The sequence below is a fragment of the Prosopis cineraria genome, unplaced genomic scaffold (assembly GCF_029017545.1).
Source record: "Prosopis cineraria cultivar Desert tree isolate PC_DT_omini unplaced genomic scaffold, ASM2901754v1 PC1, whole genome shotgun sequence".
Classification (NCBI taxonomy): domain Eukaryota; kingdom Viridiplantae; phylum Streptophyta; class Magnoliopsida; order Fabales; family Fabaceae; genus Prosopis; species Prosopis cineraria.
This window is the reverse complement of record NW_026555332.1, coordinates 29,067,889-29,087,756: the sequence shown is the minus strand read 5'-3', so window position 1 is coordinate 29,087,756 and position 19,868 is coordinate 29,067,889. Positions and strand designations below refer to the sequence as shown.

The 19,868-nt window shown below is 34.8% G+C and overlaps 2 protein-coding genes across 3 annotated transcripts; one reads left to right on the top strand and one right to left on the bottom strand.

Annotated features, from left to right (window-relative positions):
• Positions 1-1,798: 1,798 nt before the first annotated feature.
• Positions 1,799-6,949, top strand: LOC129320648 (uncharacterized). Of its 2 annotated transcripts, none has more exons than XM_054966199.1 (5): positions 1,799-2,230; positions 2,408-2,543; positions 6,121-6,182; positions 6,292-6,405; positions 6,578-6,949. In XM_054966199.1, the coding sequence occupies exons 1-4, from the start codon at positions 1,799-1,801 to the stop codon at positions 6,400-6,402; spliced, it is 741 nt and encodes a 246-aa protein (XP_054822174.1). In that variant the 3' UTR covers positions 6,403-6,405; positions 6,578-6,949. The 2 variants fall into 2 exon arrangements, with proteins under 2 accessions (XP_054822174.1, XP_054822166.1); XM_054966191.1 differs by having other exon boundaries at positions 6,567-6,949.
• A 1,349-nt stretch (positions 6,950-8,298) lies between these two features.
• On the bottom strand, positions 8,299-11,308 carry LOC129294568 (actin-depolymerizing factor 7-like). The gene is made up of 3 exons (XM_054932991.1): positions 11,220-11,308; positions 9,523-9,782; positions 8,299-8,752 (listed from the first exon to the last, which is right to left on the bottom strand). Exons 1-3 carry the CDS (start codon positions 11,220-11,222, stop codon positions 8,602-8,604), a joined length of 414 nt encoding a protein of 137 aa, XP_054788966.1. The 5' UTR covers positions 11,223-11,308; the 3' UTR covers positions 8,299-8,601.
• Between the last annotated feature and the right edge of the window lie 8,560 nt (positions 11,309-19,868).

Genomic DNA, 19,868 nt, shown 5'->3' with positions numbered 1-19,868 from the left:
AATAGTATTTTTGCTCTGAAAAAATATTGCCGTTAGCGCCCTAAGGCCTATAGAATAATTTCAGAATGATTTAAACCCTAAGTGCAATAAGCTCTGTTTTTAAAGCCTTTAATGCCATTTCCCCATAACTTATTAGTTTCAAAGCTTCAATAAACAAATTTCTTGAACAGTTTCAAACACACCTTTTTAAATTGTAGTTTCCATTTGATACAGCATACTGAAACTATTATTTAACAAGGTTACTAATACTTTAACCATTGATGATATTATTTCTTTTCCAATAAAGAAGAATTCATGATTATAATATCTTAGCTCTTTTAATTAAACGTGTATTAAAATCAATTTTTGTAAGTTTAACATATCAGTTTCTTTATTTTCACTGAAAAGTTTTAAAAATAATTTTACTCCACGTTCATCTTCCATGATGCGCAAACACTGGACTTACTGTAGTCTATCTTAGCATGGCGTTATCTCTTTCTTCAATAGTAAAAATTGGCGAAAATCTTTTTGTTTTTTTTGGGCCATATTAGCGGAAATCAATTCATTGTATTTTTTTTTTTGGGCTCCCCCCCCCCCCCCCCCCGGTTAGACCTCCCTTAGCCGCCGCCCAGAGGGTTTCGCTTTATCAGAGCAGAGTCTCTATCGATCGCCTTTGGGAACTGCAAGATGAGCCGAAAAAGAGCGAGGAAGGAACTTCTTGACCAGTTTCCTAATCACCAAGAGGCACAAGCAGAACTCTCAGAGGCGACGGCAAGGAAAAGCGTGAACGGCGTGGATTCTGAGCACCATGAGTTTTGCCCTAAATCAGACCCATTACGCCCAAAAGACTCAGAATCTCTACTGCTGCCTGAACGAGAGCCAGTTGTTGTAAAGAACGAAACCAATGAATTTTCCATTGAACCAGAGTCAACAAGGAAGAAGAAGAGTAGGAGGAAGAGGAAAAGCTTGTCCGCGAGTAAAGGAGCGGAAACAAACCACTTGCATTCCGAGCACCGTGAGTTAAGCCCTAATTTGGACACATTAGCCCCAAAAGACTCAGACTCTATGCGGCTACCTGAACCAGAACCCAAGCCAGTTGCAGGAAAGAACGAAACTAATCAACTTTGCACTGAACCAGAGTCAACAACCCCAAGGAAGAGGAAGAAGAAGAGGAAGAGGAAGAGCTTCTCCAAGAGTGAAGGGGCTGAAACAAATCACGGGGATTCTGGGTACCCTGAGCTATGCCCTAATTTGGACCCGTTCCCCCCAAAAGACTCGGAGCCTGTACTGCTACCTGAACGAGAGCCAGTTGCAGAAAAGAGCGAAACTAATCAACTTTGCACTGCACCAGAGTCAACAACCCCGAGGAAGAGGAAGAAAAAGAGGAAGAGGAAGAGCCTGTCCAAGAGTGAAGGGGCTGATGAAACAAATCACGGGGATTCCGGGCACCCTGAGTTATGCCCTAATTTGGACCTGTTACCCCCCAAAGACTCGGAGCCTGTACTGCTACCTGAACGAGAGCCATTTGCTGAAAAGAACGAAACCAATCAACTTTTCATTGAACCAGACTCAACACCCTCAAGAAAGATGGAGAGGAAAAGGAAGAGGAAAAGCTTGTCCAAGAGTGAAGGGGTGGAAACAAACCACGTGAATTCCGAGCACCGTGAGCTGTGCCCTAATTTGGCCGCATTACCTCCCAAAGACCCAGACCCTCTCTTGCTTCCTGAGCCAGCCCCAGTCGGAGAAAAGAACGAAGCCAATCAACTTTGCACTGGATCAGATTCAACCCCCTAAATTTGAAGGGGCAGAAATAAACCACATGGGTTCTGAGAACCTTCAATTATGTCCTAAGTCAGATCCATTACCCTCCAAAGACTCAGGCCCTATATTGCTGCCGGAAACAGAGCCAGCACCACCGAAAGAAGTGGAACAGAAAAAGAAGAGGAGGAGGCAGAAGAAGAAGAAGAAAAATAAGGGTGAGCTCGAGGGTGAAGGGGTCAAATCAAATAGACCCAATGATGAACACGCTCAACAATGTCTTGAAGCAAAGCCAATAACACTAGAAGAACGAAATCAGGGAGAGCGAAAGGGACAGGTGATGAATAAAACCCATGACTCTTCTGTTGGGTCAAGGGTGACCCACAACTACAACTTAAGATCTGGAACGGGAGCCGGCATACTCAGTAATGAAGGGATAGCGCCTGGACCCTGGGTCCCAAAAGGGCCCTTGAAAGACTATGAACGTTATGAGGTATGTAAAATACAAGAATATCCGTGTATTTATTTTCAGTCATTGATGAATTTTAGGTTGCTTGCCTTGGAGTAGCTAGAATTCCTTAATCTTGCCGAAAGAACTAACTTTTGTTCTTTAAGATTGATACAAGTAGAATTAGCCTTCTGTTCCTAAATTGTGACTTGATCTTTCTAGAGATGTTTGGAGTGTAGACAAATTTGTCAAAGGGATCAGCAATGTAGAAGGCGGAGATATCTCAATAATAATCTGGAAATTTGCTTTTTTTGTTGTGCAAATGGGCATACACTTGGAAGATGTCCAATGGCTCCAGGTATATTGAAAGTTTAAGCTTATATGTTTTGTTTGCATTTTCCCAGTAATGTGAAAACTTCATCACATTCTTGTGTTATTGTGTGAAAATTGTCAAAATTTTATGACTGATTGTTTTTGAACTGAGTTTTCAGTTGTGAGAGCTGTAGATGGGATTACAATTTGCTATGTAGGCTGTTCTTAAATTCTTCAACATAATTCATCCTTAAGAATGTTGGCAAATGTTGTGAACTAATAATAGTTTTTAATGTATTTATGCTTTGCTAGATTAGTACTGATTTTGAATAATCGTGCTAAAGTCCTATCCTGTTGAAAATGATTAGAGTGCAGGAGGGGTGACAGAGTACACTTTACTGGACTCTAACCTTTCTGGAACTTGTTTTAGAGGGATGGCATTTTTCCCACATGATATGCCAGCACTTTGACCTGTTCTTGGACCTTGAATTGCCAATAAAACTAGGACTTGGTTTTTTGTCAACAGGAGAGAGGAAGTTTTGTGTGGTTCCATTGTCAATATCATCATTTGTTACTACTTGCTTTTGTATTTGCAGTTGTGCCCACACTTCTTGTCACACTTGAAGCACAATACTAGCTCTCTTCTTTTGGCAGTCTTAGCATCAAACAACCACAATAATATCCATCGTGCTAAATAAAGGAAGCTGTATTGATGTTTCTGAGGGTTCTCTTTGTGTTGTAGTGGTAGTAGTTGGTTGGGTCGGGTCTATGCCTTGCTTGTGAGAGATTTGGCTGAAAAATTTCCCACAAGTAGGGATGTCAAAACCCCTGTTGACGTTGTTCTCTCCTGATTTCCCCACCACTTTTTTCCTTTTTTCTGCATAATGAGCAAGCACCATGTTATAGTCTTATAATTATGACATGGTAGTTATAATATTATTAGTTAATTGTATATGTTTGATTTAAATAATAGTTAGTTAGGATATAGCCATTGGGGAGTGTATGGGTATTAAAGCCTATAGATACTAAGGCATTCGACTTGTAATCTTATCCCTTGTAATCATTAAAGCGTAATATCCAGAATTTACCTGTGTTGCTCAATTTCTCCCAATCTCTCCTTCTTCCTAACTCTCTCTCAGTTTCTCTCTGCCTCTTCTATCTCCCCTGTTCTTCTCTCGTATCCCTCTATTCTCCTCTAATCGTTGTCATTCCAAATTATCCCTACATAACATGCCAACAACTCATCAAGGAAAAATTTTGTGCACATCATGTGAAATGTCAGCCTGATGTCTTCCTTGATTCCATTTTTCAAGGCTCCCATGAGATCATTTCCAGAGGAAGCGAGCCAATAATAGTTCAACCCAGACATAAATTCATTATCCTCATCCTCCCTTGCTTCTGGGCCTTTAGTATCTTGCATCCATTCCTTAGTTGAGACTTGAGAGTGATGAAATGGCGAAGCTCTTCCTTGAAGTCTGACTAGATATGTTCACGGGTCCCTTTACTGAAGCCAACTCAAGGCATAAACTTTTTGATACACTGGCAGCTTTGGGATTTCCTCATCAAATTCACATATTAAAGTAGCTTTCTACCATGAACAACTACCCTGTTGGATCTTCATCTGGAAGCAAAGGTAAGTTCAATTTCCTGAACCTTTTGCTGTCCCCTCACTTGATTTGCTGCTTCCCATTGGCCTTCCTAGTTGTAGATTTTCCTGTCTTTTATTGTTTGCCTGTTCAATGGTTACAGTTTGCATGTCCCTATTGCTTCCCGCTTGTCTGGCCAATGTTTCTTCTGCTACCTTCACTGTCTCCTTCATTTTGACCATTTCTCCATTTAGGTTCCCCACATTTTCTATTAGCTCCCCTCCAATCATGATTAAGGCTGTCTACCCGTCTCTCCTTTTTGTCTTCCCCTGTTCCTCATTCAGTACGATTATGGTTGTCCCATCACAAGTCATGTAATATTGAGATCTGCGGAAATTGGTGATAAAATTCATTTGACTCCTTTCACATCGTTGTGGGATTAGAAGTGGCTGCGGTCAACCTATAGGGCTAAGTGCTTTATACTTTTTCTTTGGCACCTCCCACTGAGACATAACATTCAAGAGACCACATGTCATACCTTTTATATGAGCCAATTTAGTCATACTGATGTAACACACGCTCACACACACTTGCACAGGGCTGAATAGAGGAAGAGAGTAGAGAAAATCAGAAATAAAGAGAATGAGAGAGAGGAGGCGAGAACAGAGAGGGAGAAATAAGAATGAAGAACAGAACAGTGGGGGAGCAAGAGAGGGAGCGGCAGACGCAGAGGGAGATGAGCTATCAGAAATCGCAATCAAATATTACATTCATCAAAAGCCTTCTCTTACAAATGCAAGCTAGTCTATTTAAACTAACGTCCCTACCTATTGAGGAAATCTTAATCACTTGTTTATATAAAGCTAATGTTCAGATTTCCCTTCTAACAAAATATTAAACTAACACCAAAGGAAGCTACAAACAAGATGGGTTTCTTACGAGCTAAAGAAAATACAATAATAATAATCTACTAGCCTAGGTTTCTGCAAAATATATTAGTTCTTATATCTCATCACTGTCAGTGTCAAAATACCAGGCCTATGGGGAAGAATAGAATCATTGTAGGAATAGGGAATCCTTGCGGATCTCTTGGGTAAGATAAATTTTATATAGAATGCATACCTTTCAATTGCTGTATTCTTCTTGGGTGGGCTGATTGATAATCAACTTGATGAATAATGTTGGACAATTTAGCGTCTGATTGAATTTCATTTTCTTAACAATCCAATTAACTGCACTGACAAATTGAATAACCTGTGAACATACATTATTTCTTCTTTTCTTTATAGTGCTTCCGCAACACTATTCTTCTTACTAGGCTTCAAGTTAGGAACTTACTTTTGCTGCCCTACATTCAGAACTTGTGCGTCTTCAACAAATATTTTAATACTTTTTGATTTGTTATATTGGTGAATTGTGGCTGGTTAAATAGTTCCTCCATTTGTTGACTGCCAATAATGCCGATATGAGTTCCCTTTCAGAACCTTAAGTTTGCATAGCTGTTGGAGAATGTGCTGGGCTTAAATAAGCAACAAGAAGCTTTTACGTGGTTGGATGATTAGAATTCATAGTTGGTAATTTGTTAGTTCTGTTAGGAAATCCTAATTGTGTCCCTATCAACATAAATAAGGATGGATCTATGTAAAGATGTGTGATTGATTTGAACAAATTTGTGCTAAATTTTCTTTTGCGGTTCATTCTCTTGATAGCATGCTGCGTCAACGTCAATATCCACTAATATTTTTAGAGTGAGATTCTTACTCTAATTTATTTAATAGATTTATTTGCTTTCTTTAGTTCTTAACATCTTTCCTCTCTAATAATTTTTCTTTGGTTAATTTAAAATAATATAATATTAGTTGTTACGTTATTTTGGAAATTGTGACAATTCTCATTTTGTTTCTTCTCTAACAGTGCTTCCTTTGTTGACATGTCTTCCTCGGACATTTAATATATTATGTGTGGTTCACTTTCAATTCCATATTTATTTTCTTTTTTTATTTTTTTAAATTCAAAATTGTTTCATTGGCAATGCAGGAGCAAAATGTGCTAAAGGCATAATCATGGTGGATGATTTTGTAAAGAAGAAATGCCGTGAGGTGTTTTTGGTGGCTCTTTAAAAATTTGTACCGTTTGATTCATTAGTCGTTTCATAACCGCATTTCTGATTTCCTAAGACTGATCTTTATCTTATAAATTGCATTATAGGTGACTCCTGCTAATGTGCCAACTCCTCCTATTGTGCCAGCTCCTGTTATGTCCCAGCTCCTGCTATTGTGCCAGCTCCTGCTATTCGGCCAACCTATTCACCACTCTTGACAAGTACATGAAAGAACTGATTATTTCTTGTTCTTCTTTCTTTCTTGCTTCTTTCTTTTTCTTTTTTCTTTTTTCATTTTGGCTTTATTTGTTTTGTTTCCATTTTCATTTGCACGTTTATTAGCTACTGATATTATTTCAATGCATCCATTGCCTTTCTTGAGGCCTCCTGCAGAACAGCATCCAACCATATCTTGCTCCGTTCGTGAGCCCAATATTTGGTCCTTCTTGATTTTGGAGAAAGTAGAAAAGTTGTGTTGTATCCGGACCAAAAGTAGGTAAGTTTTGTTGTGCAGTACTACTCTATCTTCGTTTTGATATTCCGAATTTTGAAGGTCCTGAAATGTAATAATTGCAGTTTTTTTTTTTTTAAATGTGGGCTCATGTATGTTTCTGCACGAGCCTTCCTCTCCAGTATAAACGTCTATACAGATGTTAAGAGTTTACTCTTCAAGTACAAGTTGCAGGAAAACCATTTCACCTTATGCCTTGTTTGGTATGAGGAATTGGGACGGATAAAGCCTATATATATTAAGATGTTTGGTAAGATGGATTGCTTAAAACTTGGGAGTGGTAAAGCCCACATACATGGCATTGGTAAAACCCTAGCGGAGAGGTGGTACTGAAATTTTACTCACGGCAATGAAATTTTACAGACCACAATGCCCTCCATTGTCAAACCAATCTTCTCGCTCGGCTTCTTCCTATGTCTCCAGTCGTTTCTCCTTTCACCCTCATCCATCTCCGGTCACCACCTCCTTCATCTCCGATCACTACCTCCTGCCATCTGTATGTCATTCCCACTATCCACATCTTCCTCGGGAGTTCACCATTAACCTTAGCTATAGGAAACTGACCCATTTGAGTTAGAAGCATTTATAAAATTCCCAATCAGTGTGTGTCCATTCCCAAGAACAAGTTTGTCTATGATTTTACGACCTGTACTACGTACTGCTACGGTTAGGATCCATCATCCATGGCTTACTACGCTTTAAAACTCTGGCAAAGAAAAAAAAAAGGACCATAGTTTCCAGTAGCTGTTTCCTGGTGACTCTGAAAGGATGTGAACACCATGCAATGGAAACCAACATAGATCAAGTATTTTACGTCGGTTAAGAAGCATGCATGAATACCAGAGACATACTGTTATAGGCCAGAAAATACCAGAGACATGCCACTACGCTCTTGTTTGTGACCTGTTAGCAGCCGACATAAAAATCCCCCACAACCGATATAGAATGTCCTTACTTATGAGCGATGTATTAATAGTAGTGGTACTAATATGTGATTTGGCTAAGTAATTAATATTAGTTTTAGTTAGATAATTAAAATCAAATAGTTTATGTAAATCAAGAATGTTATATGAATAAAATGATTAGTTATGTTCTACTAAAATTTAATAAAAAGTTAATTAGTTTCTTCCATAAGGCCATATCTATATTTTTTGCCTCTCTGTTCTTATTAAATGCTAGGAAAGGTTAGCAAAAACGATTTTTTTTTTCCTTATTATAGGTCGAGTGGAAACTTATTAAATTTAAGACAGTTGATAATGTTAAATATTTTTTTGAGTTTTGATAAAATATCTTGGATGTGATTTATAAATACAACTTGAAAAAGGGAGTGTATCAATTTTTCCCCCAACAAGCTAAGTAATTTTGGGTCTAAATGATAGAAAAATAATGATACTTCAAGATCCAAAGCTTTAAAATGTCCGTTAAGGACCTTGATTCTTTTCTTGCATTTCATAAAAATGTCATCCAAGAAAATACTCTATTTACATACAAGCTGAAAATAAAGGTGAATTAAGGGGTGGAGCTAAGATTTAATAACAAAGGGAGCTGATATTAAAAAATATGTATATGCAATAAAGCTTTTATAAATTTTTGGGAGGTTAAAGTATGTGACATGTGTATAATACTAAAAAAAAATTAAAAATGCGAAATGTTTCTTTTTCCGCCCATAAAAGGGGGACGATGGGAAATCCACTTGCATGTTTCACTGCAGAATATTTTGTATGCAATCAAGAATCCAAGGAAAAAACTCGCAAATGCATGAAACATTGTTTAGTAGAAATACATTAAGCTACAAACTATATAAAATATTGACCATTCAACAATAAAGAAATTAAATGAAAAACAGTTGTTTTGGGAAATAATTAAGATTGAAACATGAATAATATAACTAATATGAGAAATACTACTAAATTGCCCTAGCTTTGACGATATCCAAACTCATTTCACTAGGATCCGTAGCTTGCAATTCAACCTGAATGCCATAAAGTTCCCTCTTGAATCTGTCCTTTGAACTTGCATACACCATTTTTTGCCTTACTTTGGATGCATCAGGGGCCCTATATGCATGTAAGACGAAAGTCAATTAAACCCATATATATACATTTGTGTGTGTATTCTCAGGTTTTAATATAGAGCACCTTCTAGAAGGATTTTTCCCCTTGAATATTGAGAATTATTTATTATCATTTTTTAATTTTACTCCTATTATAAATTTAATTATATGGCTCATCGTATATTATGTATCTCTCTCTTTCTATTATTAATTAATATAGGTAAAGTTGAAAAAAATATTATAAAACATATTTAATGAGTTAATTGTCATTCCTTGATTATGATGAAGTGGTTGAAAATGTCTTATAATAGAGAAAGAGATATTATATTTTCTCCGTTGTAAAATATAAGAAAAAATAATTAATTCATATAGTTTAAAAAAATCAATTAAGTGTAATAATTATGTTTGAAATTAAAAAAATTGGACTAGATTATCCCTATAATCAATGAAACAAATTTGTGTAGTGAAAATAAACATTGACTTTAGGAGGGACAATTTGAGAAAATGTGATAAATGTTTTTGAAATTTATAATTTTTCTTATAAACGAAAACAAAAAGACACCTAGTAATTTCTTTTATATTAGAAAACGGAGAGAATATATTAGTTCAAGCTAAGCTATCAATTACTCGGAAGACACATTAGACCCTAAGGGATCAATTTGAGTAGGACAACACGAGTGACAAACTAAACCCATAAATTAATATAGCAATAAATAGTCATTTATTGGGTCTAAGACAATATAAGTATAGAGGAATTAAGGTTAATAAACATACCACGCAATGAAGAAAATCTTGCTTTTCTGGCAATTCTCATCCGTAGTGAAATCAAAATCAAAGACAGCGTATCGACACTCAGTAGGTGGAAGAGAAGCAGTGAAGTCCTCATAGGTTTGTGTGGGGCCTCCAAGTTTATCCACAACCACTTCTTGATTCTCAATCTTAAATACAATGAAACGATAGTTTCTCTTCGCCTTTAGTTCCAAGAACTTGAGTTTACACTCATCATGCACATTCATTCCTGATGCTGCGTTCGCCTAGCAATTTTGGAATAAAGATTTAAGATGATGAATGTGAGTGCAAGGATTCTGAAGAACCAAACATATAGAGAGAATGACATTACAGTCCCAACACAATGAATTTATGACAGTTAGTTCTAAGAACTTGAGTTTACACTCATCATGCACGTTCATTCCCGTTACTGCATTCACCTAGCAATTTTGGAAAAGAAACAAATATATAACAAGTTGACGAATGCAAGTGAGTGCGAGGATTTTGAAGAACCAAACTATTGGGTTATTCACCTTTGATAAATTAGGCCCAAAATCTAAGCCTAAGAGGCTTATTTGAATATTAATCCCAACTAGGTACTTATGTGCTGTGTTTGCCTCACAATTTTGGAATAAAGAAACAATTATATAACAAGGTGATGAATGCATCTGAGTACAAGTATTTTGAGGAACCAAAAACATACAAGGAGAATGACATTAAAGTCCTAAAACAATAAATTTATGACAGTTAAGTCTCTATAAATTTTTTGTTAAAATCAGTTGTAAATAGGAAAAATCGCATCCAAGGACTTTTGAAGAATATTATTTGTGAAACAAGAATCCATATGGAATGAATTGTTATTAAAATGAAAACATGAACTTATTTTTTCTCGAATGATAACTTATTATTGATCCTTGCTTGTGAATAATAATCTTCATGGGTCCTTAGATGCAATTTTCCCTTGTAAGTGTGATTCAGATAGTTACAAATTCAAGAGTTTTAATTGTAAATAAAATATTTAAAAAAATTGAGATTTTTGTTTACAACTGCTTAAATCAATTTTTGCAACTTATTTTTAAGAAGATTATGCGGAGAACTTAATTGTCATAAATTCTCTATTTTGGGACTTTATTGTCATTCTCCCAACATATGTACCAAATAGTCACTTTAGTACAAGATATATAACAAGGGCTTCTTCTTAATCATCTTATATTCGGTACTTAATCATGTATGACTAATCTCCAAATGAAAGATAAAGTTTTCTCAATACAGTATCTTTGTCTATTATCACAAGATTCAAGTCTTGAGATATTGCTTAAAGCATATCAAATTTCTCCTACAAGATGGAATCTTCATTGGCATAATAAGTTTAGTTTAAATACTATATTTTAATAATTATATCAACTTGGGAATTTTTGGAAATTAAAAGGCAAGGTGATGAATTTTTTTATCAAATATGTTTAGAAATCAATCCTTCTAAAAAACTAGGCTGAAGAAGAACATTATCCGAATGTCTTTTCTAATGGAAAGAAATTAAATACAATGCAGTAAATCGTCTGGTAGTTACATTTCCAATTAATTTATGTACCTGCCATTTCCATGAGTAGGAATTTTTTTCTTCCCCAGAATTTCTTCTTATCCATTGAAAGTGGTGAATCAAAATTACTGAAAATATAGAGATCTATGATGAAGAAAGAACGTACCATGATGTCGCCAATGATAAAGAGAGCAAACGAGAAATGACGAGGAATCAATGAAATTCAGAGAGAGAGAGAGAGAGAGAGAGAGAGAGAGAGAGAGAGAGAGGAATAGATCCTTATTTTTGGGAAGGTAACGGATGAAAACCGTGAGGAAGAGGGTTTTGAGGTTGAAAGTACTCTAAACTTGGATGTCCCTAATGTTCTTAATTATTGTGAACGTAGACAGAAATAAGTTTTATTAATAACAAACATGAGGGGTACTGGATTGGATAAAAAGATCGGGCAAAAGAAGTTAAAAAAAAAAGAATTATTAAAAATAAAAGAAAATTTATTTACTTTTAGTGAGCAGAAAAAGTATTTATTTAACTCAATGAAAAATAGGTTAGACTCTCTCTGCTCTGGGAGTGTGGGAGCTACGAGAGTCACTCTGTGTGGGAGATTGACTCGTTTTGTTTAATTGATAGTGAGAAAGTATGATGGCGAAGAGAGATGGCAATCGGAGGAAGGTTGGTGAGGAAGATGGAGATGAAGATTTTGTTTCTAAATCGTTGGTGTGGAATAGTGAGTATGAAGGAGTGATCGATGAGTCGAAGGTGGTTTTGGTAGGAAAATTGATTATGGATAAAAATCTAAACTGGGCTATGGTAATCATAATGATTCAAAAGGCCTGGAACTTGAAAGAAGTCTTGGATGTTATCGAAGTGAGGAAAAATGCTTTCACGTGCAAACTTAATTCTAAAGATGAGTATAAAAGGATTTTGTGCAGGTGGCCTTGGTCGATTATTGGACAATTGATTAATCTTCAAGAATCGCAATAGAGCACGGTTTTTGAGGAGATTGATTTTGGTTGATGCTTTTTTTAGGTTCATCAAGTTCCTCCTTGTTTAATGCATGTGAAAAATGCTGTAATGTTGGGTAGTAGAGTTGGTGAGGTAGTTCTAGTTGAGGATCCATTATGGAATGGCAAAATGCTAAGATGCTTCTTAAGAGTTTGAGTTCTAGTGGATCTAGTATGGCCTTTGGTTTTTAGTTTTTGGATTCAGAGACTTGGTTATAGTAAGGTGTGAATTGATGTGAAGTATGAAAAATTGATTAATTATTGTTTCAAATGTGGTCATTGGGCATAAACCTTGTCTATGTAATGTTAAATGACAGATAATGAGTTTTAATTCTCAAGTGCCAAGGTTTGGTCTATGGCTTTCTATGAAGTAGGAAAGGGATAGGCTAGAAGTATTAATTGTTGCTAAAGGGATGGGCTCTTAACACCTCTTGAGTATTGGTGATAAGAGGGCCTCAAAGTTGGAGAATAATCCTGTTTCAAGGAAGGGAAAGAAGATTCTAGTTGATTTTAACAGAGATAATTGTGTGAAGGAGGACGTAGCCCCTCAAGAGGTGATTGTTTGAGGTGCTTAAGGAGGTAGTTGATATTAGGATGAGAAGCAAGGATAGGTTGAATCGGCCCATTGGTGAATGCTCTTATGTTCACCAAGAGAGCCCAAGGCATTTAGATTCACTGAAAACTAGAGTTGAGAGTGAAGCTTTGTGCTACAATTCCTTTAAGTCTACTAATGAGGATAGGGTTGGAGTCTTGGATGAGGGCCTTATTGGAAGTAGTGAGAACTTGAAGGGGATTCAAATTGAAGAGGTTATCTCTTCTGAGGTACTAGAGTAGGGAAAACTAAGTGGGATTAGGTATGATTCTGGTATGAGGACTTTTAGTAGTCTATACATGAAAAAAAGGAATCCAGAAAATTGAAGAAAATTTGATGAGATTGAACATGAAGCATAATGGGGAGGACCTTTACTAGAAAGTAGGTAAGAGGAGACATTAATATGAAACAATCTTATTAGCTTTTACTAATCATTTGAGAAAGGAAAGATTGAAGATAAAGAAGGCTCCACCTAAAAGGTGGTGTTGGTCAAAAGAGAACAAGGAAGAGGAGTATAGGTACTTCAAAACACACTAAAAGTTTTGTGGCTATTGTTGATCAAGTGGTTGAGTTGTAGAAGTTGGGTTTCGAAAGGGGGAGGAGTCAAGGTGTTTTTTTGGTTGAAGGTGAGGCAACTAGCTTTTAACAACTACTAAATCTTAAGGATTGCAATAAGAAATATACAATACCAATTACCTTTTTGATGGTACTAAGTTGAAAAGGATAAGAAGCTGTGGGATGGAGAAGGAAGCGTATGTGGATCTAGTAGGGAGGTTTGGTGGCTTGGTAGTGTGGTGGAGGGAGGATATGACTCTAGACATTCTCTTTTAGTCCAAGAATTTAATATACTATAAGTTGTCTTCTACAACTAATTCTACTCCTAATTTTATTACATTTTTCTATAGTACTCTTATTGAATATGATACTGGTTTGGTTTGGAATAGATGGAGATCTTTAGCAACAAGTTTGATGGCTCCTGGTTGTGTGGGAGATTTTAATGAGTTGAGTTCACGACATGATAAAGAGGGCATTGTTTTGTTTTTGATAGGTAGTATTATTGAATTCTAGAACTTACTTTTTGATTGTGGCTTGATGGATCTTGAATTCAAATGGCCTAGATACTCGTGGAGTAATAATAGACATGGGACGGCTATTGTCAAGGAAAGGGTTCACAGAGGATAGGGAAATGGAGTTTTGGGAGGAATTTAGTAGGGCTATTGTAATTCATACCAAGCTTGTTAGTTCTTATCACAATTTGATTATTGTTTTTAAAATTGTATAGTTAGAAAAATCCTTTAAATTTAGTGCTCTTTGTGTTAAACATGTTCATTTTTTGCATATTATGGGCGGAAGAGTGTTAGGTTTTTTGGAGATATGAATAAAATTGATGTTCTTGTGAGGAAATTGCTTGCTGGCATGAAGGAATTATTGAAGTAGAGTAAGGAGGTATTTCCTAATAATAAGAAATTGATTGAGGAGTTGCAGGGGAAGCTTGCTAATTGTTAGAAAGGGCTAGCTATTTTTGAAACTTCTTGCATCTAAAGATCTCATTAATAAAATGAAGGAGGCTCAGGATAGAGAATAAATGTTTTAGTGGCAGAAGTTTTGCCTCAAGTAGATTCAATGTGGAGATAAGAACATGAGATTTGTCTATTACAAAGTTATTCAAAGAAGATTAAGGAATAAGATTATCAAGCTGAAAGATGAGAATGGTGTTTAGTTGGAAAAGGAGGAAGATATTAATGATATTTTTGGCAAATTTTATATTGATTTGTTTGTTGCAAAAGTTCTTGATCAGATTGGTGAAGCATTGAAGTAGACCTATTGTTACTATGGAGGATAATGCTCAATTAACATGGCTTGTTGTTATAGGGGAGATTAAGTGATCTATGTTTGATATTGGAGCAATAAAAGCCCCTAGGCCAGATGGTTATACGGCTCTTTTCTACCAATCTACTTAGGAGGAGGTGAGAATGAAAGTTTATGGTATAGTGTAGTGGTTTTTTAAAGCGCATTTTGATTTGAAGAAGATAAATATAACAAATATTGTGTTAATTCTAAAAAAAACAGAGAGAAAGGCTAGAATCTATTAACCATTTTCACTTGATAGGATTTGGCAATGCTTCTTAAAAAATCATTGCCAAGATCCTGACTTTTTAAATGAGAAACTTCTTGAATCATTGTATTTCTCAACAACAAAGGGCATTCATTGCTAGAAGGCATATTTAAGATAATGTAGTTATTGCTCATAAGACCTTTCATTACTTAAAGAGGAAACAAGGACTTTGATTAGAATTATCTCTAAAAATTGATCTAAGTAAAGCTTAGGATTGAGTTAGTTGGGCTTTTTCTTGGGAAGGTAATGTCAAAAATGAGATTTACTAATTAGTGGATTAGTTGAATTATGGAATGTGTTTCTTGTAACATCCCAACATTTAAAATAAGGTTAATTAAATTAATTAATGGGTTAAGTTAATTAATTGAGGCTTAGATTATTAATTAGAGTAGTTAGACGATCATTAACTCCAAAAGATCTTATATAGGGCTTAAATCTAGAGGCTATTAGGTCACTTTGGACCCAATTAAATGGGCTTAAGTAGGGTTTCTTCGCTTGTGTCATCTACTACAAAAGACAGCACTATACAGGATGTGTCGGATTTTAAAATTCAAGAGATATCATCAGTTTCACAAGCTAAAGGAAAAATTAGAGAGTAGGCATGAGAGAACAAAAACGGCTCAGCTAGAGTTTAGTATAGGCATCCATTTGAGGCTAGTGTGGGGTTCCAAATTACGGTGCAACCTTTCTCTCATTTTCTCCTACCTCTCTATGTGTTTTTTCTTCTAATTGTTGGGCGTGAGTAATTAATGTCCGAACTTGGAGTTTGCTTGCAACCACTCTAATGACTTCAATGTAGTCCAATAAGAGTTATTTATATTTCAAATCATTGGTTTAGGCCAATGACAATAGTTATAAGTGTTAATGATGAATTAAGATTTAATCCTAATTCGATGAATTAAGATTTAATCCTAATTCCTAGTAATCAAGTTTAAGTTCATGATATGGGTCAATAGTGTTAGTTTAACTCAATAAAGGTTAAATAAGTTAATGAAAGTGAGAAATGGGATTAGTGTTGGTTAATGACACTTAATGAAGATTTAATGCCTAAACTATTATTAATGTTAATTAATGATGATTAGTTATTAATGATACTTGTTAATCCTAAATTATAGATTGATTGTTCTTAGAGCTTGCAACTGTGAGAAACTCCTTTGAAAATCCAAATTATACTCTTAGAAGTGATAACCCAAGGGTTGAGGTAACTAGAAATTAAATTGTTATAAGTAATTGTTGATTGCAAGTATTGAGCTTGTGTGATTGGTTGTAGAAGATGACTTGGATGATATAAATATGTATGTATGACTATAAAGATAATGAGATTTATGTGAAATGAATGTATGCATTATGATGAATGCATGGTGAATTGATATGATGCCAAGCATGATCATGTGTAATCTAATCCAAAAAGCTTGAGCTTGACTATGTGATAAGATGTTTAACTATTGCTATGACATGTCACGAGCATAATTGAAATTACACAATTATAGATGGGTAGGAGTTCATCCGAGTATATTAGAGCATTGTGAAAGTTCACATGGTATAGCCTCCTGATAATTCACAAATTTTACATATTTTTACCTTACTTTTCTTAGCTTTTTAGCACTTGTTATGGAGTATTTTGGTTTAATTGAGTAATATTTGTGATTAGAGGGCACATGAATATTTTTGCAGAATTTGTGGGATTTATTGAATATTTTGCAAGATTTTACTGAATATTACTTTTAATATCTAAAACACATTTTTTATTAACTTCATTACTTTATGTGTTGGTGACTACATGGAAAAGAGAAAAAGCAAGAGGCTAAAGTGGGAAATCCCTTTCTCTCATTTTTCTTTCATTTTAAATGTATTTTCTCCTCCATCTATGTTTTAAGCTTTTCTCTATAAAATTCCAGAACTAAAAATAATAAAATTCTCCCTCTAAAAATATTGAAAACCACATGCTCACCACTTGGCTTTGGCTTCATTTTGCTATTTCATTAGAAAACTCAAGAATTCACTCACCTAAAAAGGGACACATTTTTGGACCCTTTTTTTCTTTTCTTTTTCCATTTTATCTTCATCTCTCTCTCCTTCCACCATAAACTGATCGTTTATCTTGTTTCCTTGTTTTTTCTTCATCCTTTTCTCCCTTTTCCTCCACTTCTTCATTCTTTTTCTTCTAAATCTTGCATATGTCTTCTATTTAAATCCAACTCTTAGTCAATTGAAATCTTCTCTATTTGGTTTGATTAAAATCCTTCCATTTCAGTTTGATCAACTCATTTCCTTCATCAAGAATTGCACAATTTTCTTTCACTCACATGGTCGGACTTCTTTATTGTTTTGGAGCTAAATTGGAAGAAATGATGAAAGGCTAGAGGTGCTGGATTCCAAGGATCAAAGTGGATGTCCATGAGTTCTTGATCTTCAAGGAGGCTAAGTAATTTTAATTCTAGTTTTCTTAGCTATTCTAGTTGCAATTTTCTTAGATTTCCTAATTTGGTTTAGAGGATTGTAATTAGTACACTTGAAGTGTTTGATAAAATGCTCAAGACATTTGATTGAGGAGAACTTATATTTTCACTATTAGAATGTTAGATTCTATGCTAGAATTCTGTGTTTCATTGTTATATTCACATGCTTACCTTGTGTTAGTATTGGTCCAATGCATTAAATTGTGTGATTGCATTGTTTACTAATTAGAAACTTGATTTAGATTTAATCAATTGGTAATTTCAAATTAGGTGTTGTTTATGGCTATTTCTAACATGTCCAATAGCAATTTATATATTAGGAGCTTAATAAAAGAAGTCTAGCTTATCATTTAGTTGCTAGAATTCTAGGGTTGTTTGGTAACTATGCTTGCTAAGTTCAAATAGTTGTTTGGGCTATATAAGACTAATGAGAATGAGAGCTTGGCTAATTAAATATTTTTGTGACAAAGATTGCATTCCACTAAACTCTAAGAAATTTACCATCCATAATTGAACAAATTCTCTCATTTTTTCATGAAAATTAAAAAGCACAAAAATGCTAGTCTAGGTTATTTTTAATTGCATTTTAGGTAATTGAATCAAAACTCTTTATTGCTTATTCACTTATGAATTAGTTTAGAAATCAATCTCGATTCAACTCATTGAGAAGAATGACTTAGATTGCACCCTATACACATTTAGGTTGTAGTTTGTTGAGGCATTAATAATAAGTGCTTATCAAATTTGGCACCATTACTGAGGAGTTGGATAGATTGTTAAGTGTGTTTAACTTGTTTTCCTTGCATTTTCCCTTTTTTATCCTTGTTTTTGAATTTTTTCTATTTTCTAGACTTTTGTGTTTTGTGAATTCTTGGTTGATTTGAGTGTTTCTTTTTGTTCTCTAGTAATTGTTATTATTGTTTATGACTAGAATATCTAAGGAACCATTCACTCCACCTAATAAAGACTCGGAACTCACCCTGAGAAAATTAAGAAAACTTAAAATAGAAAATAGTTGTAGTGATACTTTTGAATTTGTTGATAGTATGGATGATCATTTAGAAAATTCGAATATAAATCATGATGAAAATAATGGACATAATGTGAATGTCAATAATAATCAAGATGATACATCAATTAGGGAAAGAACAACCTCTAACTTTAATTATGAGAGATTTGGTGTTGTTTTCCCAATAATGATACATTTGAACTTAAGCCTACTTTTCTTAATCCCAATAATCAAGATAAGCCTTCTTTATGTCAAACAATGGTTTCACTTTCTTGCCAACATTATAGCTCTCAAATACATATATAGGATGTTTGTTCACTAACGTATTCTTCCCAAGAAGTAGCTGGAATTTGTCAAGTGAGGCACCAAAATAGTTTTCAAGGAAACTAAGGCTTTGAAGCTACTCAAAATGCATCATTTAGTGGTTACAAAAATGATGAAAATTTGAGATATAGAGGTCAAAATTTCAATTCTTTCTATAACTACTCTACTTGACCTAAAAAAGAAGCATATTCTTCAAGGAAAATGGTTCCTATTAAAGAATCTTCTCTTAATGGTAATTTGGAGCAAAAGCTTAATGTTCTTGCCACCCAAGGAGATAATCTTAACAAGCAACTTCACTTAATGAATTCAAATCTTGATAGTAAAATTTCTTTAATTGCAAATGAGACGGAGAGTATGAAGTTAAGACAAAACAATTTGGAGTCTCAAGTGCAATAAAGTTTCAACTCTCATAATTTCAAGGAAGCTCAATCAAGTGGTAAGCTTTATACCCAATCTATAATGAATCCAACATCTTTATATGCTATTGAGTTGATATGTGGCAAGACATTACAAGATCTAAATTTGCCTTTATATGACAAAAAGGTTGAAGTAAGGAGATGTCTTAAAGAGGCACGTGCTCAACGTTTTCCAAGTGAGACACACGATGAAGAGGTGGTTGATGAGATAATGTGTGAGCAATATTCGTATAAAATTAATGAGAAAAAGGGTAAAAAATTTGTTGGAAATTGTTTGGATCTTGAGAGTAAACAAAAAGTTGAGGCAAAATAAGGAGAAAAGTATGAAAACAATAAGATAAAAGGGAAGATTGAGGCTGCACAAGAGAAGGAAGATGGAAAAGAAGTAGATTTCAATTTCAAATGACTTTCCTTTTCCAAGTAGATTTCAAATTTATAAGGCTTTATTGAATTGCAATGATGATCAAGATATCTTTAACCTGCTTAGAAAACTGATGTTATTAAAGGATTTCCTTAATGGACCAAATTTTTAAAGGAGTTGTGTCCCAACAAAAAAAAAAGAACTCAAGCCTCGTTCCAAAGTTAAAATAGGTGCAAGTGTCTCTTCAATCTTCAAGCCTCAATTGCCTATTAAGTGCAAAGATTTAGGCTCCTTCACAATTCCTTACTAAATGTTATGCCTTTTTTGACTTGGGAGCAGCCACAAATGTGATGTCAAGTCAAATATTTTTTTTCCTTTTTACATTTAGGAGAGCCCCTTAATCAACAAATGTAATTCTCTTATTGGTTGACAAGTCCATCAGGAAGCCTAAAGAGATAGTTGAAGATATATTAGTCAAAGCCTAAATGAGTAGTTAAAAATAAGTTTAAATAAAAAGGACTATTGGAAGTGCAAATG